Below are 27736 nucleotides of genomic sequence, written 5' to 3' on the forward strand. Positions count from 1 at the left end.
TCATTATCAGGTATAAACAAGCAGCATTCTGTTTGGATGACTGTGCATGTACTTCCCTTAGAAGCAATGGTAAAACTGAGTGCCATTGGGTAGTGCAGCACTACACCACACTACACATGGCAATCATTTCAATAGTAATTTGATTTATTGATGCAAAATGTTGCATCACTTAGTACTTTTAATAATTTAAGCAGTTTTCTTAATTCCCAAATTGAGTTTATTGCCCCAAACGCTGAAAAAATAACTGCCCCTAGATAACATCGTCATCCACGTCCATATATGACAGTCCTTTGAATACAGTCTTTTTCTAAATTATGATGATAAACCCAGGAAGCATACATCTTCCTGAAAGGATTTTTAATATCCTTTGACTCCATCTTTCACTGAACATCGCATATTTTCTGTCTGGGTAAAGTCTGTGAATGTTGAATGGCTGGAATAACATGACCGATATAACATCATCCCGACCAGTCTGTTGGTAACAAGGGGTAACGCTGGTCTCCACATAAAACTCATGCAACATGGCCATGCTGTGTCCTCCAGCCCCATTATATATTCACTGAGTAATATTACAGTTACTCCACCCAACAGGAAGTGTTCCATTTTTAACTTAACAAGTGTATCCCTTCACAGTCATGTCACTGATAACTGAAATAGAATCAGTCTAAAGGGGTAACATTATGCCAAAAATGATGTATGTTCTTTTTGTTTTTAGTCAGTAAAATAGTTCCAAATGCTGCACCTACTCCTGGTTCTGTTGTTGGTACTGTAAACAATGGAATACCTTCATTGTGTGCCACTGGTATACATATACACACCCTAAAATTACTAACATTCATTATCTTGGCATAAATAAACAACATCATGTATATGAGTTTCTTACAAGTAGGCACTGTAAATCTTTTTTGTTATACAAGAGAATATTAGCCTTTCACATTATATGTCAGAGGAGATAATGAGCTCTGTAAAAGTGAGCACAGCCTCTCATATTACATGTGATAGACTGGAAAAAGTTCTGTAATAAAGCTTCCATACTTGGCTCCAAAGAATATGAGCTCCACTTATGCAGACACAGACTCTCATTTTACATGTGTTACAAAACAGACTAATAAAGTCTGGTGATAGCTTCATAAAAGCAGGCATTTTCAATGACCAAAGTGTAAACCACTCTATTAGATGGACCTGATGAAGCTCAGGTGAAACTGTTTTCTTAAATATAGTTCTATAGTTGTAGCTCATAATGTGTTGTCATGTTTTGTTTGTTAGAAGTTAAAAATAAAACCTTTTAACTAAGAATGAGGTAGGTTACACAGGCTGCTGGGCTGGTAAACATTCACGGGTCTTTCAGGTATATTCAAATAAGGGGCTAACCCAGAAGCTTTGGGATTGGGTCCTTGTTCTTCCATCTCCCAGATTTTCCTCCAATTAACTCCCATGGACCCTCCCACCATTGTCTGTAACTGCCTTTAAATAAACTGACCTGTTGAATGTAATGTATTAAAACAAGAACACTCATCCATCTACTTGCTTAACTAAATAAACTACTGGAAACTTCGACAAGATGTCTTTATTCCTCCCACAGGGAGGGTATCACAGATTGTCTCCAAGATCTGCTAGCTGAAAGTGATTTTATCTGGACTAATATATTACACTTAATTACATTGCTGATCCACTACATAACCTTTCTTTAAATCAACCACAAATGGTCAAAATTACCAAAACTGAAATAATAAATAAATATATAAATAAAATAAAATAACAGCAATACTGAGATCGCAAAACAGTGAAGAAAGAGCAAAATCTCACTCCCAACTGTATAGTGATCCTCCCAAATGAAATGCTGGCATTTCCAACAAACCAGTATCTTGATTAAAAAAAAAAACACAGCTGAAAAAAACATTCAATGTAACGAATGTTTGACAAAGAGCACTGAACCCTGATATATATATATATATATATATATATATATATATATCTGCTGAAGTTAATCAAAACTTTAGTAGATCGATGGTCGAAATGTCAACAACAAAAATGTCAAAAAAAAGAACAATCCAGTGCACATTCTCCTAGACATAACCTCAGAGCATGCAAATTAAAAACCCCTGCATCCACTACACTCTAATTAAGCCCATTTCTCTCTCTCTCTCTCTCTCTCTATATATATATATATATATATATATATATATATATATATATATATGGGTACCTATGAGTTAATCGACAACTCAAAACATCGACAGTGACTTCACCGACAAGTCAAATAACCCGACATAAAACAGGACGTTTACAGGATGTAAATTCGCTACTCATGCCTACCATGGTTTAGTAAGTGTGGCAGTGTCATGCAACCATGGTAGGCATGAGTAGCGAATTTACATCCGTTACCTGATAAACATCTGTGTTTTGCGATGTCGGTTATTTGACTTGTCGGTGAAGTCACTGTCGATGTTTTGAGTTGTCGATCAACTCATAGGTACCCATATATATATATATATATATATATATATATAGAGAGAGAGAGAGAGAGAGAAATGGGCTTAATTAGAGTGTAGTGGATGCAGGGGGTTTTAATTTGCATGACAATAAAGAAATCTTACCTTATTAACAAGGACATAGGTAATCTCCAAACTCTGGACCCAACCCAGTTCAAGCCCATTAAAGGTAGATCGTGCCTATTAAACATGATTGACTTCTTTGAGAAAGTCACCAAGACCGTGGATGAGTGAAAGACTGTACATACCACCTATCTTGATCTAGCCAAGGCATTTGATACAATCTTCGACTCTCCGAATTGGGAATTAACCCCCACATTAACAGATGGGTAGCCAACTGGCTCACCAAAAGGACACATACTGTCAAAGTGGGTGACTTCACCCCTAGCAAGAGACCAGTCACCAGTGGACTACCACAGGGTTGTGTGCTTGGCCCTTTACTATTCAGAATTTATTTCTCAGAAGTCCAGGCAAACTTGGACGGCCTGTGGCTCACCAAGTTCGGTGACTATTGCAAACTGGGAGTAATCACTGAATAGCCCAATGATGTTAATATACTGCAGACAAGGTTAACGCAGCAAATGACTGGTGCCAAAGTCAAGGATTAAAGCTAAATGCAAAATAAATGCATTATTATTCCCTTTGGGAAAGCTGACATTACTGCTAATTACTTTATAGACAGAACCCTCCCTAAGTGTAGACCCAGTGGTACGTGGTCTGGATACTCAGGTTGATAACAACCTGAATTTTGACCACCATGTATCCACAGTAATAAGGAAATCCTTCTATGTGGCACATTTCATAAGTAAAGGCATCACATATAGATTTAAGGATGTTATAATTCCATTATACTCGGCCCTCATCAGACCAATAATTGAGTACAATGCTCCCTTTTGCATGTACCTCAGCAGACACCTGCAACAAAAAAAGAGAACACCACAGAGGTTTCTCTCCAAGAAATTATGGGGTGCACAAAACAAGTATTACATGGAAGGACTGAAAGCCCTGTCACTGTATTCAGTCTCCTACAGGTTGCTAACGGGTGATCTGTGCCTGGCTTACAAGGCAGTCTCTGCGCTCACCCTGATGGAAATGCTACACATTCGTAAATCAAACTGCACGAGGGTCACTCGCTCCAGGGATCTCAGCCTAGCCTCTAACATGAACAGGTCATGCTGGACAGACAGCTACATCTCTCAGAGACTGCCACTTCTCTGGAACAAGCTTCCAATTCACTTGAAACAGAACACCTCCATAACCCTCTTCAAATGCAACCTAGATTAATGGATGGGTAACAACCAGAAATTCACTCCTGGGGTAGCACCCATGTCTCACCTGGACAGAGGAAGTTGACATTAACAACCAAAGACACTTACCTCTGTGACCTTCACTCACCTAACCACCAACAATTGGGGCAATTCAAGATAAATATGAGAAGGCTTGTAAGGGCTCTAGGGTCATTAGCCTAGGAACATTGTATGAACCTATGAACAATAAAAAGTACAAAACTCTAAAGTCTGGCACTACTGACTATTAATAATCCTCAGCGACAAAAATCAGGGCCAGGCAAAAATATGAAGCAAAATCAGGGACAGCTGCATACATTTCTGTGGCTACTTTTTTACCGCGTTTATTGGTTGTAGCTGATCACCAGAAGTGGTTGTTGAACTGCAGAGTAGAAGAAGCAAGCTCTCAACTGTACCTTATCACCCAGAATTTTCCAAGTTGAAGTTCATTACTGTGATTTGATGTTCTTTTATTTTTTCTGACACAAAATCAGATAGCTCCATAGGCACAAAACACCTGTATGCATTTCTTCTTATTTAATTTTTATGGTAATGGACCTGGAGGTAGGGTATCCTATAGCAGCAAGATAATATATATTACTGAGTATTTTATATTTGTCATTTTCTTCTCAGTGAGACATATGGTGTTATAGAAATTTGTAGTATCATTTTGGGTGGCAGATGATGCATTAAAGCAAATGGCAGTTACAGGTTCACTTTAGGAGAACAGTATCAGTTGAAGAGCAACATGGCCATTATATTTATTTTGTTCACAGTCTGAGGTACTGTACCATCTGAAGATGAGTACACTATGATGAATCCCTATGACGTCCAGGAATATTTTATTAAGAATGTTCTATGGTGAATGGACATATGGTCTCTTTTATATACAGCTAGTAAATCCAGCTTTTTAGAGGTCTTTTGCTGTTACAGGCTGGCATTATGCTTGGTTTCGACCTGGGTGCCACTTGACCACTGCACAAAATACCAGGTAAGACTTATCCTGAGAATATATACAAACTACATTTTCATTATGTTGTTGAGTAAAAATCATATATTTCACCAGAAAAAAATAATGAAGTTGTAACATGCCACAGATACAATGCCATGCTTTCAAGTTGTTAAAGCTGTGGAGTCAAATTCAGAGGTGTGCTGCACTGGAAGCTGTAAGGTATGAGCTGCAGTCTTCTATGTGTTTTGTCTCTGAATACCCCAATGTTATTAGCTAAAACTTTTATAATGAAATCTGAAAGACAAGATCCACTGTAGCTTGACTTTACATGCTTTTACTGCCAGTCTGACATTTTGCATTACATTCATTTTTTAATGTGGCTTTTGTGGTGCACTTCTCTTCACTATGTCGGCTTATAGTACTTCTTTACTAATTTGCCGTTCAACCACAAGTAACAATCCTATTTTCCTAAATACAGAAGTTTTATCACTGGACTTATGAATCCCCCCAAGCTTAGACTCATCTGTGAAAACTACACTACAAGAAAATAAAACTGTGTGTGTGTGTGTCTTTACAGGTACATTTTGCATCTGTGGGTCATGATGTACTAAGGTAATTTATTGTTAGACAGCACCAGTAGTCCTAAGCATCCAACTGGATGCTCTACTTTTGCCATTCATTTCACAAAGAAGATTTTTTTTGCATATTTTCATGCTGAAAAACACAGTATATATGAGACTCATACTACTGGTATATTCTTCTGAAATTGGAACAAAAAAATAATACTCTTCAATTGAAAAGTAATATTTTCTGTCATTTCAATACGTTATTGAAAAATATGCATATTTTACATGCCCATATTTATGATTATCTTGTTACCTTTCTAAAGAAGCTATTGAGTTTTGCAAAACAAAATGAAAGTAGGATTATCAACATATCATTAAAAAATCATAAAAATATCTTGTAGTAGTAGAGAGAGTTTTTCATTTAAAGTTAGGTGGAACTCAGGACAAAAATTACCTTTGTAAATTGCCAGTGAAACTTTTACAACATGGTTAGCTGAAAACAAATGTGTAGCTTTCAGTAGCCTTTGTATTAAAATAACAAAAGCCGCAAAAACATAAATCTGTCATGTTGGAGTGATTTCAGACCTTAAAGGTGTGTTTCTGTATGAAAATGATCTTTTCATTCTTTGTTTACATTGAGGCAGAAAAATGACATTTAAATGTTTTTTTTTTTTAAATAAAGTTCAAGGTGTAGCTGCTCCTTTGTCCTCTGTGAGGGAAGGAGCCAGTTCAGTGTATTTTATACATAATTATGCAATTATCATTCCCTGAGAGTTTCATGAATAAATGAAGAATCAGGCTTCTAAATCAAAGAACAGATCAAAGAGCAATAGCCAAAACTTTTAGTTATGTACTTACCATAACTTTAGATGTTTGGGATCCATCTCGCCTACATTCTGTACTGATGGGCTTGGAGCCGATCCTCGGCTCCGACTCGGCACGCTATGCTATAGAGCGAAGCCTCTTATTGGCTGAGCTATTCTCTATCCCAGGATGCACCACCACTAATCCCCCAGATCTTGTTTGCCCACATTCATGCACACACGCATAACTGTTTTATAACATTGCCAGATGTTTCAAGATGAAACAATAGAATTCGGACCGTCCAATCTCTTCTGATCTCCAAGGTAGGGGGAAGGAGGGTGGGTTATTAAGAATGTAGGCGAGATGGATCCCAAACATCTAAAGTTTTGGTAAGTACATAACTAAAAGATGTTATGTGATCCTATCTCGCCTACATTCTGTACTGATGGGACAGCGTCCCTAGCACCTAATTCCTGGGTGGCTCACTGGAACACTCCTGAGCACTGTGGAACCAAATGAAGCTCGCCCCCGAGATGCCACATCCAATTTGCAGTGGGAAATGAAGGTGTGCGGGGAAGACCATGTAGCCGCAGCACAAATGTCACTAATGGCAAGCTTAGAATGGAATGCTATTGAAGTAGCCATAGGTCTTGTAGAGTGAGCTTTGACAGAGGTTGTAAGCTCTTTATTAGAAGAGGAATAAGCCTGACTAATACAGTCCCTGATCCATTTGGCAACAGTGACCTTTGTGACGGATTTGCCCAATTTATTATCCTTAAAGGACACAAACAATTGATCTGTTTTCCTTGTTTGTTGGGTCCTGTCTAAATAGAAACGCAATTGCCTGTGAACATCCAATGTGTGGAAGATGTATTCTGCTTTGTTTGAATACTTTGGAAAGAAAACTGGAAGTTCTAATGACTGTTGCAGGCAAAAACTGGAATAAACTTTAGGGACATTAGGCCTGAGGGATACTCTATCTTTGTGAAAAAACAGGTACGGTGGTTTTACAGATAGAGCTTGAAGCTCTGAAACCCTTCTGGCAGAAGTAATCGCGACCAGAAAGGCAGTTTTCCAAGAAAGAAATTTCAAATCACATGTTGCTGCCGGTTCGAAGGGGGAGGAGGTTAAGGCACGTAATACCACATCGAGATCCCACGGAGGAGCAGGATGAGAAATCGGAAGTCGTAAAAGCGCAGCACCTTTCATGAAGGTTTTACACAATCTGTTGCTCATTAAAGGTGGGTTTATAGATTCATGAAAATTGGAAATAGCTGCCAATTGGACCTTGATGGTAGAGACTGAAGAACCTTGATTGAATAGGGAAGTTAGAAATTTCAGGACTTCCGATACCGGAAAAGTGATGGGATCCAGACCCCGGAGTTGAGCCCAAATACCAAATCTCTTCCATTTGCTAGTATACAATTTCTTAGTGGCAGACTTGTGGGCCGATGATAAGATATATATGACTTCCAGGTCTAAAGTATGATTCCTGACTATAGTCGGAAGAGGAGGAGCCAAGCTGTTAACTTCAAAGTGTGAAGGGACTGATGGAGTTGTCCCGACTGATGAATTAATAGGTCTGGGATCTGATCCAGGAACCATGGACCGTCCAGTGCATATTTCCGAAGATAGGGGAACCATACCTGACGAGGCCAGTAAGGGGCAACTAAAATCATTTTGCTCCCCAAGTGAGACGCCTTTTGGATCACTCTAGGAATGAGGGGAACTGGAGGGAAGGCGTATAGCAAGCCGGTGGGCCAAGGATGGGCTAATGCATCCAAAGGACTCTCCCCCGGAGCTGGAGTGAGAGAGAAGAACTTTCTGCACTTCGCGTTCAGCGGGGTTGCAAAGAGGTCACAACAAGGAGTTCCCCATCTGCTGAAGATCTGAGTTGTCACTGCATCGTTCAGAGACCACTCGTGAGGAGAGAGAATAGTTCTGCTTAGTCTGTCGGCTATCACGTTGGACTTGCCAGGGATATGAGTCGCTACCAGAAAATGTCTGGTCACCACTGCCCATTCCCAAACTCTCATGGCCTCTCTGCAAAGGGGGTAGGATCTGGTCCCTCCCTGCTTGTTTAGATACCAGACTACTGACATGTTGTCGGAGTGAATGGCAATTACGCCCTGAGGGAGGTAATCGTGGAGGGCTTGTAGAGACAGAAACACCGCCCTCATTTCTAAAAAGTTGATATGAAGGAGACTCTCTTCTGAATGCCATTTGCCTTGGGCTGACCTGCCCAGGTAATGCCCCCCCCCACCCCATCTGGGAGGCGTCCGTCGTCAATGTGGCCATAGGAGGAGGTGGAACAAAGGGTCGTCCCTGATCCAGATTGGAGGGCACCAGCCACCAGCGGAGGTCCCATTTGCAGGTTTCCGTGATCCATATGAGGTGACTGAGAGGGAGATCCTGAAAGGACCACTGTGTCGATAGGAGCCACTGGAGAATTCTCATATGCAATCTTGCTAAGGGGACTAGGAGAACAGTGGCGGACATAGAACCTAATAGCTGCAGGACCATCCTGGCTGGAGCTTTGGATCTGAGAAGCAAGGCTTGGACTTGAGCCTGTATAGTCTGTATCCTTTCTGTAAGAAGATAGACCCGCATTTGGTTTGAGTCTATCTCTGCTCCGATGAACCTTATGCGCTGAGATGGCAGCAACACAGACTTTGGCCAATTGAAGGTAATTCCAAGGGAGGTGCCTAGTGATATGGTGGCTTGTAGGTTCTGCAATAGTAGACGCCTGGAGGTGGCAGTTAGGAGCCAGTCGTCCAGATACGGAAACACCTGGAATCCTAGACTCCTCAGGTGAGCAGTCACGACCGCCAAATATTTGGTGAACACCCTGGGGGCTGTGGTGAGACCAAAGGGCAGTGCACAGAACTGAAAATGACTGTCTCCCAGGCTGAAGCTCAAATGTCTCCTGGACGCCTAATCTATCAGGATGTGATAATAGGCGTCCTTGAGATCTATGGAGCACATCCAAACACCTTTCTCCAGCAGTGGGAGAATGGACTGTAAGGTGACCATTCGGAACTTGGACTTTTTGACTGATCGATTTAGGATGCTGAGATCCAAAATGGGCCTCAAGTCCCCGGTCTTTTTTGGCACTAAAAAGAACCTTGAGTAAGTCCCTAATCCGATCTGGTCTGCGGGGACTGGTTGGATGGCTCCTTTTTGAAGCAGCTTTGAGATTTCCAATGCTGCGATTTCCCGCTGACTGGGTGGCGGGTCCGGGATTTTCTTGGACGGCGGTGGGGGGTGTGAAAAGGGAATGTTGTAACCTCCGGCGATGATTCGAAGGACCCATCGGTCCTGAGTGATACCTTCCCAGGCTTTTAGGTGCCTCGAAAAACGACCCCGGACTGGCTCTGGAGCTGCACAGTCGGGCAATCCTTCAGGGATTGTGGAAGGCTGAAGAGCCATGAAAGGACTCACAGTCTCCAGTGTTGCGGGGGCCTCTGCCCCCTCTGGGACGGCGTCTTCCAGAAAAATTTCCCCCTCCTCTGCCTCTAGAAGGGGGATCGTCCTGCTGCGAGGGATAAGACTTCTGGGCTTTACGGAACCACATTTTCCCTCCTCTTTTAGCCTTGGGGTAAGGCCGAAAGGGAGTGGAAAATCGTGCCCCTACGGCAGTCAAAGTCTTACCTTCTTGCTCGCAGCGGGTCAATGTGTCCTTTACCTTGGGTCCAAACAAAGAGGACCCATCAAAGGGAGCGTCGGCAAAGGAAGACTTAAAGGCTTCCGCAAAATGACACAGGCGGAGCCAGGCTTGCCTCCGAGAGCAACACCCGCACTGCCGCTCTACTCGCCCCCTCGGCTGCATATGAAATGAGCCTCATGGACGAGTTTGATATCGATGACAGCGTAGCCAGCTGAGAGCCAACCGTCTGGGCCAGCTGCCCAGGTAGGTTACCCAAGAGGGTATCTGAAAGCTCCTTGATCAGATCCCTCTGAAATCTAGTGAAGTGCGTTAAGTAGTTCAGGGACCTTAAGGTAAAGGCCGCTGAACTGAGGGTGCGCTTCCCGTACCGATCCATGCTCCTAGACTCCTTATTAGGAGGATGGACGGACGTCGAAGCCTCTGCTACATCTTGTTGGGTAGCAGATGCCACCACCAAGGCATCTACAGCCACACCTTTGGTCAAAAACTCCTTCTCTGGGGGTGCTGATAAGAACTTATTTGGGCGAGCAGGCACCGGTTCCACAGAGTCTGGATGTTCCCACGCCCTTTGACAGATCAAATCTAGGAGCTCGTCGAAGGGCGGAGACACCCAGGAGGCGGAGGGCTGAGCCCCGAAGGCCTTGAGGAACACCGACTCGTCAGCGGAAGGGGGTTTGGAATGCCAGCCGCCTCGTTGTTTGAGGGCTTCCAAGATGTCTGCAAAGGAGACATCATCTGAGGACGACTTAGGGGACCCCTCCGCATCATCAAGATCGGTGTCCGACGTGAGAAACTCATCGGGGGAGTCGACGTGCTTCCTCTTGCACAGTCTTTTCCTTGGGGGTTCCTCTGAAGAAGCTTCAGCGGGACCTCCAGGAGGGGGGGAACCCCCACTGGGGGTGACCTCAGGCCCCGGGGCTCAGCTGTCTAGGGACAGGGGGACTACCAAAGACCCAGTCTCCATGTGTAGGGAAGGTGCTGGTGAGACCGTGGAGGTAGCCAAAGAAGATTTGGCCAAGGCACTCCTCATGGCCCTGAAGGCCGGACCGCCAGAGTCCTGGGAAGGTCCAACCCCCGTGGCCACAACAGTAGACGGTACCCCCGCAGCTGACGCACCGAGAGGAAGGCTCGGAACCGAAAACATCGGTCCCGAAGCGTCCCACCCAGGGCCGACGGAGGAGGTCCGTGTACCGAACTCCGACTCGAGAGCCGGGGTTGGAGTAAGGGTCAGGGCCGACCCGAAAACCTCCATCGGCTCCACCAGCACCAGCTCCAACGGTGCCGAGGCTGTTGGAGGAGGAACCAGAACTACAGGGTGGGCCATCGGCTCCGAAGCCGAATGGGCTGGAGCCGAAACTAATTTCTGGAATACAGGAGACTGAAACAGTCTTAGGAGCACCCTGTCGATGTCCGAATCCGACATCTTTGAAGATCGGGAGGAGACCGACCCGGCCCGAACCGACTTCTCCATCGGCTCCGAAGGACTGGGGGACCGGCTACGAATAGACTCGACCAGTATCGGTGCCGAGGGAGATTCCAAAACAATTTCCCTCGGTGCCGAGGAGGGCTTCGGCGCCGAAGGGGAAGAGTCTGAGCCGGCAACCCTCATCGGCTCCAAAATCAGTGGAGCCGATGAAGGCGACCCGCCTCTCGAAGCCCCAGCCATCGGCTCCGAAACCAGAGGAGTCGAGACTGAAGGCATCGCGGCAGACCGTTCCGCCCTCGGCTCCGAAGTCCGTGGAGCCGATGGAGAAGCCTGCCTAGATTTCTTACTGGTCGGTTCCGACGGACCGGTCGGAGCCGACGATTTCTTTTTCTTTGCTGAAGAGGAAGAGGAAGATAAGGCCTCCTCGAAGGAGGGTTTAATCAGCCCTTTCAAGATTAATTTATTCTTCCTCTCTTGGAGGACCCTAGAGGAAAAAGCGTGACACACGCTGCAAGACTCCTGTAGGTGTTTGGCGCCTAAACAGTACACGCATAAGGAGTGATCATCGGTGATGGACATTTTATAGTTGCATCTCGTGCACTTCTTAAATCCTGAGGGTCTATGCTCTTTGGACATAATGCCTGTAATCCACTCACTATATCAATAGAAAAAAGCACTATGTAAAGATTTTTAAACAATAAAATCCCTTTTTAAAATTAACAAGTACAATACAAGTACAAGAAACACCAAAAAGGAGGGCCAAGAACCCTCTAACTTAAACAGATACTTGACCTCTCTAAAAATTAAGAAAACTCGCTAAAGAATAGGGGAAGGCCCCTCTAACTTAAACGGAAACCTTTCCCTAATCAATCACACAAATTCACCACAAAATTTTACCAAAAACACACTGATACACAACGATAGCTGTTAAAACAGCTTTTGGGTAAAGAATAAAGAATTTCCTGACAGGAAAACTTTAAGAAAAAACAGCACTTAGCTCAGCCAAGTTCGAGACCACGTCCTAGCTTGTAAGCGGCAAACGAGATCTGGGGGATTAGTGGTGGTGCATCCTGGGATAGAGAATAGCTCAGCCAATAAGAGGCTTCGCTCTATAGCATAGCGTGCCGAGTCGGAGCCGAGGATCGGCTCCGAGCCCATCAGTACAGAATGTAGGCGAGATAGGATCACATAACATCAGACCTTCTGATTTTTCTCAGCAGTTAAGAGATTAAATGTGCCATCAGTAGTTCCTGTTGCATCTTAATGGCATATTTGTGCAAATTTTCAGTCTTGAGTTTTCTGTCATTGAGCTGGAGTTGTTCATATATCAAGGACTAGTCTTCGATTTCAGTATGGTACTGGCTCATATTCTTGCTGTTTCTTTCAAATAATCTAACACAGAATATCTGTCAGCCTCTGTTGCATCTTTTCAGTGCCAGTGTGCAGTTATATGCATTAGCTTGCCTTCCTACAGCTTCATGGTAGCTGGTGTTTCTTTGCACTGATTCATTTTGACCAACACATCCCCACAGTACTTTCCATTTGAGATACTTTATGAATGACATAGATAGCCTATATCATCTTTTTCACTGCCTTTGCTTCCAGACAATGTTTTGTACAGCTCATGCAACTTACTGTGTGTTTGAGTCACGGTAATAGTCACATTTGAATTTGACATCATTGTAGTCCTCTGTATTGGTGATGTCTCCAGTACATTTGGACGAGTACACAATGGTTGTAGCTTCAACCAGACAAAACAAATCAGTTGAAGAAGTTTCAACTAGAAGGAAAAAAAACATTTTTTTTTTGTTTGCAAGGTAGCAAGAGCACATGCACCTTCCACATGGGGTCTTTGCCTGGCACTCCCATCTTATTTAAGTATACCAACTACGGGTTTGTAGAACCACAGTAGACAGTGAAATTTCCAAAAACCTACCATCATTACTGGGACACTAATACAAACTGCACAGGCAATGATTCTCAAATGAAAATAGTGACTGGTGAGTTGCACCTCAGAGAAGTGCACTTGATGAGCTTACACTTAGCTCAGTTTACACCTGACCTACAGTAAGGAAGCTGATGGAGATTACAACCTTATTAATTTTGTAGCACTGCAAGTTCACAGGTAAATACTGGGCAATACTCTAGATACTAGTACACGCCTACTCAATAAACAGGCAGTGGCCAAAGGTGAGAATTAAACCCTGTACTTTGTGTCTGTGAGGCAAACCCCTAAACTGTTATGCATTCCCTAACAGTTAGGCTGATGTTGCTGTCATCTAGAGTTTTAGCATGTTTTACACACTCATATATTCACTATTTTATGCTTCCGTCATATATGCTTGCCAGGTTGTCGACATCTGATCTTTTGACGTTAGTCTTTTTAAGTTAGGGATTTAGCACTGCTTTCTTTCAACTACACTTCATTGGATAAAAACCCATTCGGTAATGTGCCTTTTATGTTTATTGTGTACTTGTATTAACTATACTTTGTATAACATTTTTTGTGTGCACATTGTATTGATTGCCTTAACTGGTTGTAGATGCATTTACTTTGAGGCCTAAGTCATAATTTAAAAAGGATCTGTTTGGACTGTTCTACCTATATGGTTATCAAACACTAAGTACATAAAAAAAATAACTGTAGAGCAAGGCAGAACTCCAGTGAGAATACACCTGTCAAATAGGAATCATGTACCCCCTTATGCACTGTAGCTCTAAATTCTGGATACAGTGCAGTTTAGATGTGGCATCTCATCCTGGGTTAACAGCCACATTTATGTCTCCTCTTAATGCTATACAACCCTAGAACACCTCTACTTTACATCCCTAAGCTTTCTAGTGCATTTTGCTGGAGTGGCTGGTGGGTGATTGACATATATACATAAGGAAGTCTTATTAAACATCTTCTGAATTAAAATATATGCTGGAGAGTGAAAGTAATCTGAATATAAAATAACTGGAGATAGGAAAAATAAATTGTGTGAACAATAACAGTCCAAGGCCCTAGCCATCAGGAACACCTACTAGTAATGTATTTCTACAGAAGTTGCTTTGTGAGATTTGGCTGTGAAGGGTGGAGACTGTCATATAAATTTTGAATGTATAAAGGTTCTGTTGTTTAGATAATTTTTGTCTTGTGACAGGCTGTCATGAGGATGCCAAAAATGCAGATGATTTATGAAAAGTGATTTAAAGTGTCAAGAGGCCTTTATAAACAAAAATTACTCTAGTTAGTATATTTCTGCCTGTTGGTGGCGGTAAGGGAATGTTTTATTATTGGTATCTGTGGCATGGCTATTAAAGGGTAGGAGAGCATTAGAAAACAAGGATGATGGTTACCTGTACACATAAATCTAGATCAAGAAAAATCATGTGTAACAGTCTGAAAGACTTGCTGGACAGTTTATTAAGACAGAATGGTTGAATTGTTATATATGGAATCAGTATGGTGGTGCAGAGGATTAAGGCTTGAAGCTGTTAATGTACAGCATAATGAAGTCAATGGTACAGCATCTGACTCTTTCTACCCCCATTTGCCTACTGTGTTACTCTGTTCGAATCACCTAAACCAGACAATATTCTCAGGCTGTCACTGAAAAGGAACGCTTTGTCCAGTGGGCTTACCTGGTTAACAAATAGCTTAAGATAAAATTTAAAAACACGGTAAGTACATTTTGTATGATTTGTACAATTATGAATGACAGCAGAGGCCACACAAGTCAGATAAATTAGAAATGTCATGGATATACATGATTATATGCAGGAAAAGGACAATTTTCTATCTCTAACTTCTGTCAGTCTGCTTCTCCAGATATCAGAGCAAGCAGAAGGTCACACAGATTAACCATCTAAAGGAAAAAAGGAAAACCTTAAAAGGGAATAATGTAAACAAGTGGATATCCTCTTCATTCCTAATCAGACATCAGTACTTTTCATCTAAAGGACTAAAAAAAGGTTTTTATCTAAATCTTTTTTTACTTTCTTCAATAATAACTGAGGAAAGAGGTAATCTCAGCAAAACTGCATTCTAGAAAATACAAAGCAACTGAATCATAAGACCATTTATGCTTTGCCAATATCAACTGAAATATTTTACCCCCCACACTCAAGTACAACAAAGCATGTCAGTTCCCAATACCTATCCAATTATCCAGGTTTATTACTGAAGGATGCCAGGGTGACAAGTTGTCAAACTTCCAGGGGAAAGTCTGTTCCATAGGTGTGGTAGGAGTTAGAAAATCAATTGTCTCTCCAGCGTGTTTTATTTATGGGCTGTTTGAGATTTAAATGGTATTAGTGAAGTTATTTGGCTGGTGAAGATACAGAAGATCAAGGAAGATGGGGTTCTAATGGCATAGATACAATGCACAGATAGACCATCACGTAAGAGCCTATAAAAAGCCAAGCAAAAGGAGAGCCATTCAAGTCCTTCCTGGCAGCTCAGGGACTTTAAGACAACAGTTGTTTTGGTTAGGAACTTCTGGGGCCTTTCCAGTTGCTTGATATGTTTAGAAAGGTACATTCCAGAGGGGGCATGCCTTTCAATAATTTGCTTAATTAGGGATGAATAACACAAGGATGATAACTTTCTTTTGACTCAGATGATATCCTTTTAGATATCAGTAGTGCTAAACAGAAGTATTTTCTTACTACTGCTGTATGGTATTTGAAAGAGAGGCAATTATTGACCTAGGTTCCAAGACTCACGACTACATTATCATTTTGGAGTGGGGCACTAGCTATACTGTATATTAGGGGAGAGAGAGATGTTTACTAAATGCTATTCAGTTTTAGCACCCACATTTTTCACACTCCACTTGTTTATGAAGGTTAGTTCCTTCTGTAATAAATGAGTATCAGAGGGAGATTTGACATGAACAAATAGTTTGCAGCTACCTGCTGTAAACTTAGTTAACCAAAGGTCCTGATTTCTACTCTGGAGAAGTAAATGCTGAAAATGACAGAGCCCTGTACTCATCGCTAGGGCACACCAGTAGCTACCTTCATACTTTCCAAAGAGGCGCCCATCACCTTAACTATACGAGTTTTGTCTTTGGATCCATTTTTAAGACACTTTGCTTATTAAAAAAGCCAACTTGGGGTACAGTGTGAATGCTTTGGCTACGTCCAAATAAGCTGTATGAGTAGAATGACTGCTGGCTACAGCCTGTGTAACCTTCGCGAAGAAGAAAACTCAACTGTGTGGGCAGGATCTCCCTTTGACAAAACCAAACTGACAAGGATCTGTCTTGGTAAGGATTACGATATCCTAATTTATGAGATCAGACATGATGCACTCTATAGCAAATTATACTAGTCAGGTTAATTGGCCTATAGTTTTTTGGGTCTGTGGTACAGCCACCCTTGTGTAGAGGCATCACCAGTGCAGTGTGCCATACTTCAGAGTAAAATTTTGTAGGTAAGCTCAGGTTAAACTATTTAGGGAATGGTTCCACAAGGTCTTGAGCACTATTTATTAGACAACCAGGTAAATTATCAGACCTTGTGAGAGAAGTATTTCAGGTTTTACTAGGTACCCTCAGTGTGTCTTCCTTTGTAATACTAGGAGATGTTAGGAATTTGCGTATTTGTGGAACTAAGATAGTTGTCTCAGGGGTATTGGACTAAATTTGCCTGCTAGTATATTTGCTATTCTTGCTGTGTCTGAGAGAGTGGTGCCATTTTGGGCATGTTAACACTTTGTGTCTTTCGGCTTTTCCCGGTTAGGGGTTGCCACAGCGGATTGGTAGTTGATTGTTATTTCTTATTTTTCTAATGGAACCAAAGAAGGACATATATTTAATCATATTTGGTTTCATAAGCTAATTTAAGTTAATAATTTGCCTTACTGGCCCTGGGAAAAGTCTTTTTTTAGTTTCTTGCTGATATTCTTGATGCAGTCTTTAATACGAGGAATTTTAGATTAATTGCATGATTTAATAAGTTTTTTTTTTATTTTGTTACAGAATTTACTCAAGCTGATGAGCCACCAGGGTGGATGATTCTTGAATTTCCCATTATATCTGGCTCTAGTAGGGATGGCCAGACCTAGGTACACATCTATATAGGGACAGTACTTCTATGTACAAATAACAACTTTGTTGCTGTCAGGTTTGGTGATGCTATAGGTGAATTTGGATAACTCATCATACAATTTGAGAAGGTTTATCCATTTCATATCTTTGAATTTGAAATTACTAACTACAAGAGTTTTAAAGCTCTTGAAAGAGAAGGTTACAAGTTTATGGTCAGACTTAACCAGGGATGGAAAAAACAGAAGGTGGTACAAATAGCGGCAACATTAATTAGGATAATGTCAAGAATATTATGTCATCTACTAAGTAGGTTAACTATCTGCACAAGTGAATTTTTATTTATTAAGGCTAAGAATTTAAGAGTTTGAATATCTAGAAGCTTCCATGGAGGTCAATTACCACAATGGATGGTAATTAGAACTGAAAAAGACCATGTCAGGTTTGATTTGGCGAGAAATTATCAACATCAGTTTAAACATTTGTAAGACTAATATAGGCTTGGGTTAGAACATGAGCTGTGCTGCAAAACTTCATAAGGATACAGGAAATGGGGAAAGGTTAAGAACACAAATCCATTAGTATGGACTGCTATAATATACTCGCTCAAAGTCAGATAAACTCTCCGCTACTGACAGCAATATTTTTCATGATGTTCACCTGACTATACTGCCTTTCCATCTGATATTTGTAAATATAAATTCTAGCAAAACAATGCTGAGGAATTCTTCAGATGACATTTTAGGGAAAAAATAAAGTATGGACTGCAATTGTTTGCCAGCCTCAATATATGTGAGAGCATTACCTGTTGTTTCCTGCCATTTCCAGTGTGATATAAAGCTCAAGCAGTATTTCTTAATTCTGTCTTTTCCTTTTTTATGTCATAGTATTAACTTAATGCCAAATAAGTCACTAACCTGATCTTTATCCACTGTGATAACAGCTGAAGCATTTCTTTGGTGCAAAGTCAGCAGCTTAATTCCCACCAGCTGAAACTTCTCCAGGTCTAGTTTTCGAAGGATTTTTGACATACTTCTGGGCCATGCATAAGGTTTTATCAGAAGCAATGTGACAAGGGGTTGGGGATCTGTAACAAAAATGCAGATATAAATCACAGAAAATAATTCAATATTTTTTCCTCAAAGAAAGTCTTCATACTTGAAAGTTTATCAGTGCTGAAATGAACTGCTTCACAGCTTATGAAACAAACAGTGAAAGATGATTATTGGTCCAAAGGGGTGTGTGTGTGTGTGTGTGTGTGTGTGTGTGTGTGTGTGTGTGTGTGTGTGTGTGTGTGTGTGTGTGCTGTTGTTGTAGCACTTTGCAGCTGATTTTTCACTTCTCCATTCTTTTTCTTTTACCTGTCCTGGACCTAGGTTCCATCCCTCCCTCAAGCAGCATATTCCAGGTGCCACCACCAACTCCATAAAGCAATATTACTGACTCAGTCTTAAATTAATCAATTAATGTTTTTACTCACCCTTCATTGACTGGCTTAGTATCACTAGTCCTGCCACTTCTTCTCAGGCTAGACCTGAAATGGTATTAATACTGACAAGGGGAAATTTAGCCAGGGCACCAAAAAAATTCCCTTACTTTTTTTTTCATAAGTGATAGGGGATCTTTTTATGACTACCCATGCTACCATCAACTCAAGAAGGGTCGTTGGTTTAAGGCACACTATGGAGTGCATCACTCCCTATTGCTACACTACAGTGCTAGTAATGGGAAAAAAAATTCAATCACATGGGGTGGGAATGCAACCCCAAGCCTTCTGATATTCCACCAACAAAGGCAACTGGTTCCTTAATAGCCCACTTCACTGGCAAAAGCACCTCAGAATTATGTTACTGTTTTCCTTTTGTCATCTCTCACTACTTTGCGATTCAAACTGGCAGTGGTTAGAGAACACAACTATAGCACCCACATTTTTTCTTCTTCTGTTCAGCCAAACCCAAAACTGTCAGTTTGACTGACTCTCCCAGTCACAGGTGAACCTAAATCCAATGTTGTGCCATCTGTGGTTCTACTATGCAGTATTGCTGTACAGAGTACTAGTGTCCAAAATGCTTAAATAGGTCTAAACTACTCAGAACTGAAAGCATGTAATAATGAATTACTTCCAGGAGTCTGTAATGAAGTCTCCATACTATTAAGGGTGGCCTAATGGTTAAGGTGTTTGCCTTACAAACACAAGGTGCAGGGTTTGAATCTCACAAAGGATAATTGGCTAGGCTTAAAATGGCTCGCAAGGGCAGGTAGCTTAGTACTAATCTATGAACTATGAACTATGAACTTAAGCAGATACACTGAATGTGACACAGGAAACATGTTACTTTCTAATACTTGTTCTGCAGTACCTTACTTACTTTTCAAGATTACAATACATTAAAGTACAAACAATGAAGGGTGGACTAAACAAGCTAATTAGTTTGACTAACAAATTCTTGTTACTCTGTGACTGTCGAAGTGCACACATACCTCAATCTGATTAACACAGACAGATTCCTATGTAACCTGTGACTGTAAAATTACACACACACACACAAAATTTCACATATATCAGTGACTCTCAAATTACACACAGACACACACACACACACATACACGCACACCACATTCACAGTAAAAGGTAACACAGGCAAACCATTCAGTAAAAACTGTAAGAAAAACCCTGATCAAGCTACTCTGTACGGTGTAATACCTTAAGATCCTTAAATATTAAGTGCAAAGGTTTTTTTTTTTTTTTACCTTTTTTTGTTATAATTATGCCCTCAATTTGTAAAATGGGCTTTCTTATTTTAAAATGTGCATTTTTTTTTTTTTACCTTAATGACTTCAGTGGACCTATATTTATTACGTTTAATAAGCTGGTATTTCTGTTTACTGTATGCTGAGCAACTGTTCAATTACTTCCCATTTCCATGTCATCCGGACCCACCTTCTGATGATGTATTAGAGGGGGGGAGAAAAAGTTCTGTAGTGGGAGGGCATGTTTTCCATAGTCTGCAGCAGATTTTTTTTTAATAAAGCTACCAGAATACAGCACAGTCAGTAACTCAGTAAGACAACAAATTAAAAATAAATAAATAAATACAAGCAGCTATATTTAAGTGAAAAGTAACAAAAATAAGATGGAACAGGATAAGATTGTTAGTAAGGTGTAGTGCTTAGCGTATATTGTAATAAAACAGATGAAAAGCTTTGCAAGGAGCAAGCCCCACTGCATCCTCAATGTGAGAGGTAAGCCTTCACACCCCCAAACTTACATATACCAACTCAACTTATGCACATCAGAGAAATAAGAAACTCTCTAAAACAGCACATCATTATCTCAAGCAATAGTTTTTCTTCCAATATAAGTGATTAAGTGATTTCCAAGGAACCACCAAATGAGAAAACAGAACAGCCATTAAAATTTCTCCAGCAGTAGTACCACTAATTTGTGTACTAAAGAGAGTAACTGTAACTGTTAGAAGTGATAAATTGAAAATTTCCAACAGTGAAAACAAGAAGTTATGTACTCACCATAACGTTCAATGTATGTAGTCCATCTCGCCTCACATTCTTACCTGTGGGTTCGGAGCCGAATGTTGGCTCCCACTCGGCCAAACTTTTTTAGCTCAAAGTCTTTCTATTGGCTGGGCTAAGATGGTATCCCATGCTGCACTGCTCTCTATCCCCAGATCCAGTTTCCTGTGAGCACCAGCACTCATTCTCCATGCATAACAACACCTAAGGAAAGGAAGAACAAACCAAGAATGAAGGGAGCTCTGAAACCAGACCTAACGAGATGGACTACATACATCGAACATTATGGTGAGTACATAACTTCTTGATGTTATGTAGTCCAATCTTGCCTAAATTCTTACCTGTGGGACAGCGTCCCCAGCACCTAAATCCTGGGAGGCTCAGTGGAAAATACTCCTGAGCACAGTGGAACCAAAAGAAGACCTGTCCCTAGATACCACGTCTAACTTGTAATGAGCAGCAAAGGTATGAGGAGATGCCCAAGTAGCCACAGCACAAATATCATCCATAGACAATCTGGCCTGAAAAGCTGTAGATGTAGATACAGACCGAGTAGAGTGAGCCTTCACCTGGAATGGTAAATCTTTACCTCCTGAGGAATAAATGAAGGAAATACAACTGGAAATCCACCTGGACAACGTGACTTTGGAAACAGGAGACCCAATTCTGTTTTCTGAAAATGAAACAAACAACTGATCAGATTTTCTGAGGTCTTTTGTTCTGTGCAAATAAAAACGTAATTGTCTGTGCACATCCAATTGATGAAATTTGAATTCTGCATTGTTAGAGAACTGGGGAAAAAACACTGGCAATTCAATAGATTGGTTAAGGTTACTGACTGACGCCACTTTGGGAAGACAAGAGGGGTTCGGTCTGAGAGAAACCCTGTCCTTATGAAAAATCAAATAAGGGGGTTTGATTGATAAAGCTTGAAGCTCCGAAACGCGTCTGGCTGACGTGATGGCTACTAAAAAGACAGTCTTCCAAGTTAAGAATTTTAAATTGCAAGTGGCTGCAGGCTCAAAGGGGGTGAAGTAAGACCCTGTAGAACAAAGTTTAAGTCCCAAGGTATAACAGGTTCCAATACTGGAAGACGAAGTAACAAAGTGCCCTTCAGAAAAGCCTTACAGAGTCTATGTGCCATCAGGCTAGGCTCGTCTGCGACATGAAAGGTAGAAATCGCCGCCAATTGGACTTTAATGGTTGTGGCCACTGAACCCTGGTTAAAGAACATAGACAAGAACTCCAATACAGACGAAACTGAAGCTGTGTAAGGGTCAATCTTTTTGGTATGCACCCAGATTGAAAACCTCTAGCATTTGCTGTAATAAATCTTCCTGGTCGAGGGCTTATGAGAGGAAGATAAAATATGAACCACCTCCAGTGAAAAATTATGAAACCTAACTAATGACGGAAGTGGAGTAGCCAGGCTGTCAACCGGAGGGTTCGAAGAGAGGGATGGAGCTGCCCTGACATGTGTGTCAGTAAGTCTGGTTGTGGGTCCAGAATCCAAGGAGCATCCATGAGATAGGGATGGAGAAAGGGGAACCAAATTTGAAGAGGCCAGTGTGGGGCAATCAGAATCATTTTGCTTCCCAAGGATTGCGCTTTCTGAATAACCTTTGACAGCAAGGGGACCGGAGGGAAGGCATATAGTAGACTGGAGGGCCAATCCTGGGTGATTCCCCCTGAGGGGGGATCAACGTGAAGTAGCTGCTGCATTTGGCATTGAGGGAGCTGGCAAAAAGGTTGCAGCAAGGCTGACCCCACCTGCGGAAGATCTATTCTGCAACTTGACAGTTCAAGGACCACTCATAAGGCATCAGAATAGCTCTGCTTAGCCTGTCTGCGATCACATTGGACTTCCCCGGAATGTGCATTGCCACCAGAAAACGTTGGGAAGACACTGCCCACTGCCACACTTGCATGGCCTCTCTGTAAAGGGGATAAGACTTGGTTCCTCCCTACTTGTTCAGAGTGGATTGCAATAGTCCTGAGAGGAAGAAAACTCTGAAGTGCTTGCAACGCTAGTGGCACAGCACTCATCTCCAGGACACTGATATGCAGATGTATCTCGTGCTATTGCCACATGCCTTGGACTGTCCTGCCTAGATAATGTCCCCCCCACCCCATCTGGGAGGCATCTGTGGTCAACATGGCAACTGGGGGTGCAGGAACAAAGGGCTTTCCCGCATTCAGGTTGTCGGTGCGAAGCCACCAAATGAGATCCTGTTTGCACCTGTCTGTGAGTAGAATAGGGTGAGAAAGTGGAAGACATTGAAGAGACCACTGGGCAAAGAGTAGCCACTGAAGGAGTCTCATATGTAACCTTGCCAGGGGGACTAACATAATTCTAGCAGCCACTGTCCCCAACAGTTGGAGGACCCATCTTGCCTTCGCTCTTCTCAGAGGGAGCAAGGCGTGAACTTGTTGTTGTAGGACTCTGATTCTTTCCTGTGGTAGAAACGCCCTCATGAGGATGGTGTCTAGTTCGGCACCTATAAAAGTGACATGCTGTGAGGGCAACCAGGCAGATTTTTCCCTGTTCAATATGATGCCCAACTGTTAACATAGGTTGATAGTAGCGTCCCTGGTCTGAAGTAGTAGATGCCTGGTGGTGTCAGTAAGGAGCCAGTCATCCAGATACGGAAACACTTGGAATCCCTGACATCTCAAGTGAGCAGTCACCACTGCCATGCATTTGGTAAACACCCTGTAAGCTGTGGTGAGACCAAAGGGCAGGGCGCGAAACTGGAAATGACTGGCTCCCAGACGAAAGCGTAGGTGACTTTTGGATGCCCTGTCCATCTTTATGTGGTAGTAAGCATCCTTGAGGTCAATGGAGCACATCCACACTTCTTAGACTGCAATGTGACCATTCGGAACTTGGACTTTTGCACATGGGTGTTCAATTGACTGAGATCCAATATGGGCCTCAGGTCCCCTGTCCTTTTTGGCACCAAAAAGAATCTGGAGTAAGTCTCTAATCCGATCTGGTCTGAGGGGACATGTTGAATGGCTCCTTTTTCTAGCAACTTTGAAACTTCTGAAGCTGCGTAATCCCTTTGACTGGGTGGAACATCCCGGGATTTTCTTGATTGGAGGGGGATTTGACAAGAAGGGGATGACATATCCTCCGGAAATTATTCGTAGAACCCATTGGTCCTGGGTGATGTCTTGCCAGGCCTATGGGTATAATGAGATTCACCCCCGACTGGCTCCGGAAACGCACAGTCAGGCCTCACATCAGGAGCGGCGGTAGGGAGAACCACGAAAGGAATCGCGGTCTCCCGAGTTGCGGGGGCCTCCTCTGCCCCTAGGGTGGTGTCTCCCTGAATAACCACCCCCTCCCCTGCCTCTGGAGGGGGGCTCACCTTGTGCACTGGGAAAAAAAACCTCTGATTTCTTGAACTACATTTTGCCACCCCTCTGGGCCTTGGGATAAGGCCTAGAGGGAAGGGAAAAACAGACTCCTACGACAGACAGAGTTTTTCCCTCCTGCTCGCACCTGAGTGTCTTTCACCCTGGTTCCGAACAAAGAGGAACCATCAAAAGGGGCATTGGTGAATGAAGACTTGAAGGCCTCCACGGAATGACAAAGGCACATCCAGGCCTGCCTCCTAAAAGCAACTCTTGAACTTACTGCCCTACTCGCTCCTTCGGCTGCATAGGAGATTAGCCTCATGGAGGAGTTTGCAATGGAATTGAGGGTAGACATCTGAGTGTTGACCATCTAGGCCACCATCTCAGAAACGTTACCCATGAGAGTATCTCCAAGCTCCTTAAGGAGATCTCTCTGGAGCCGTGTAAAGTGTGATAAATAATTCAGTGACCGTAAGGTAAATGTCGCTGAAGAAAAAGCATGCTTCCTGTACCGGTCTATGGTCCTAGATTCCTTGTTAGGGGGATGGACGGTGGAAGAAGTCTCGGCTAATTCCTTCTGAGTGGCAGCTGCCACCACCATGGTATCCAAAGGGACTCCCTTGGACAGAAATTCCTTATCAGGAGGAGCAGACAAAAATTTACTGAGTCTCCTGAGGACTGGTTCCACAGAGTCAGGAGTTTCCCACACCCTTCAACAAACCAAATCCAGAAGCTCATCGAAGGGTGGAGAAACCCAGGAGGTGGAGGGCTGAGCACATAAGGCCTTCAAGAAGACCGACTCTTCCTCGGAGGGGGCTTTGGATGGCCAGTCACCTCTCTGCTTCAAAATCTCTAGGATGTCAGACAAAGAAACATCCTCAGAGGCCGACTTAGGGGACCCCTCCAATTCCTCGAGGTCGGTGTCCGATGTGAGAGACTCATCCTGGGAATCTAAGTGCTTCCTCTTGCACATCTTCTTTCTGGGTGGTTCCTCAGGCAAAAACTCTGAGGGGCCCTCAGAAATGTGGGGACCACTCATGGAGCTCCACTGTCTAGCTATAGATGGTGATCAGAGACCTGCACCGGTGTAGTAGGGGACAGAATGACCGACCCGCATGATGCCACTGACGACCTGGCCAGTGCGCTCCACATGGCCTCGAAGGCTGGTCCTCCCGAGTTCGAAGAATGACCAGCCTCCGAAGCCATGACAGGAGTCAAACTTCCCAGCGCCGAAGCATCGAGAGGGAGACTAGGAGCCGAGAGATGTCCCGAAGCCTCTCCCTCGGGTCTGACTGAAGAATCCTGAGACCTGAACCCCGTGGATGGTGCTGACGGGGTCAGAGCTGACGTCGGTACCGATAAGCCAGGAGGGGCTGTCGAAAACCGACCTAGGGACATCACATGGAGCCGAGCACTCCGGCTCTGAAAGCTGAGGTGTGCTCGGAGGAGGAAGTATCGAAGCAACCAAGAACAATTTTGCCAGAACTGGTGACTGAAGGAGTCCCTGCACCACTCTATCGACATCCACATCAGATAAGGCCCTGAAAGATTTGGAGGATAGAGAAGGAGATCGAGACCTCCTCTCTGAAGGGGACCTGCGAGGAGGGGATACTGGCCTAATGCTAGGCGATCGGCTCCGAACAGGTTCCAAGAAGATTGGAGCCGAAGCAAGTTCCATAACAACTGACACTTTCTGTGGCCCCGAGGACAATGGAGCAGAGGATGTCGAAGCAGACTTTGCTATTTTCTCCGGTGGCTCCGAGGAGACTAATGGAGCCAGAGATCTCTTTTTTGATTTAGAGGATTTTGCCTTAGAGCTGGAAGCACTCTCCAGACCCTCCTGGAAGGAGGGTTTCAGAAGTCTCTTCAAAATCAATTTATTCTTCCTTTCCTGAAGAACTCGCGGACTAAAGGCATGACAGAAGCTGCACGACTCCTGGAGATGAATCGCTCCCAGACAATACACACAGACAGAGTGTCCATCGGTAATGGACATTTTATAACTGCACCTAGAGCATTTCTTGAAGCCCGAGGGCTTGTGCTCCTTAATATCTTTGGACATAGTTAACCAACAACAATTAACCACTGAATAAATGGACCAATGGTCAAACAGTCACAAGGTGGGAAAAGCCTACAACAAACAGAATACCACAAGATCTCTAAGTTAAACGATCCTTAGACACAAACACAAGAGGGGAAGGACTAATACCTCTAATTTAAATGTATTTTAGCCCAGTAAACTTTTATGACACAAGGAAAGCAAGGGGACAGACTAGGTCCTCGAACTGAAAATGGGCCTAGCCCGATGGAAACAGCTAGTAGGATACCACAGAAAAAAACTATCAAAAATACAACTTTTCCACAAGACAAGACAAGAACACACAATAGCTATTAAAATAGCTTTTTTGCAAAAAATTTCTCTGATAAAGAAGAAAAAGGGTACTTAGCTACAGCCAAGAGCGAGACCACATCCGAGCTACACGAGCGGCAAATGAGATCTGGGGATAGAGAGCAGTGCAGCATGGGATACCATCTTAGCCCAGCCAATAGAAAGACTTTGAGCTAAAAAAAGTTTGGCCGAGTCGGAGACGACATTCGGCTCCGAACCCACAGGTAAGAATGTAGGCAAGATTGGACTACATAACATCAAACTTTAATTAAAATGCACAATGTCAACATACTCAGTAACAGTTGCTTCAATTTCAACAGAACTGATGACGTTCATGGAAACTGTGAATGATGAGTGAAATCCAACAATTGTTCTGCTATTTGCAATTTTCCTTTGATCTTATTATTAATCTTTACATTATGGATGTTCTTTTGATTTTTAGATCACTGTCAGAATACAGCAAGAACTGCAAAGAATGGAGACTATTTGTGTAATTATTAAAAAGATTCTGAGTCAAAAGAATGGATTAATATCATAGTTAAAGCTGTGAAGCAAAGACAAGCTAAGGATTTTCCAAAGACCCCCAAATTTTAAACACTGTGATTAAAAGGGAATACCTTTAACTACAGGGAGTCGAATGTGCTGTTTCAACTATGTAAAGTATCACACACTTTTCTGTGCTAGATGCTAATCAAGATTCTTGGTACATCAAATGGGATGAGACCAGCTCACTGATATGTATTTTCAGCACCCTACTGTGCAGATATACATTTTTTGGACTGCCACTGTATTTCATCAGAGCTGTAAGCATTCTAAAAAATGTGTTGCAGAAATAATAAAATGTCTGAATGGTGCATTTGATACAACAGATGATCTGCTTGCCTGGTTAGCTATCAAACAGCATGATCATAGGATCATAGGAGGTTACTAGGCTAATGACCCTAGGGCCCTTTCAAGCCTAGCCAAGTTTTACACTTATTTCCATGATCAGCACCTATTGCCCTTGTCCAAGAGGGACACAGGTGGAACCACTGAGGTGAATTTATGGTTACCCATCCAATCGTCCAGACTGCATCTGAAGACCACCAATGAGGTGCTTTGCTTGACATGAAGCAGGAATCTGTTCCAAAGGTGTGGTAACCTCTGTGAGACAAATATGTTCCTCCAGCAGGTTTTATTTATGTCACATACCAGGTTAAGGCCTTTAGATCAAGTAACCTGTGTA

The 27736-nt window shown here is 42.7% G+C and overlaps 1 protein-coding gene across 1 annotated transcript in view; it reads right to left on the bottom strand.

Annotated features, from left to right (window-relative positions):
- Positions 1-27736, bottom strand: part of LOC122816492 (dynein axonemal assembly factor 8-like) — a 3534829-nt gene that overhangs the window by 718239 nt on the left and 2788854 nt on the right. Inside the window, exon 24 of the mRNA XM_044089323.1 lies at positions 18146-18315. Coding sequence (XP_043945258.1) covers positions 18146-18315 — 170 coding nt within the window. The remainder of the gene's footprint in view (positions 1-18145; positions 18316-27736) is intronic.

This window comes from Protopterus annectens, chromosome 12.part0 (assembly GCF_019279795.1).
Source record: "Protopterus annectens isolate FY-2018-M chromosome 12.part0, PAN1.0, whole genome shotgun sequence".
In the NCBI taxonomy this organism is placed as follows: Eukaryota; Metazoa; Chordata; order Ceratodontiformes; family Protopteridae; genus Protopterus; species Protopterus annectens.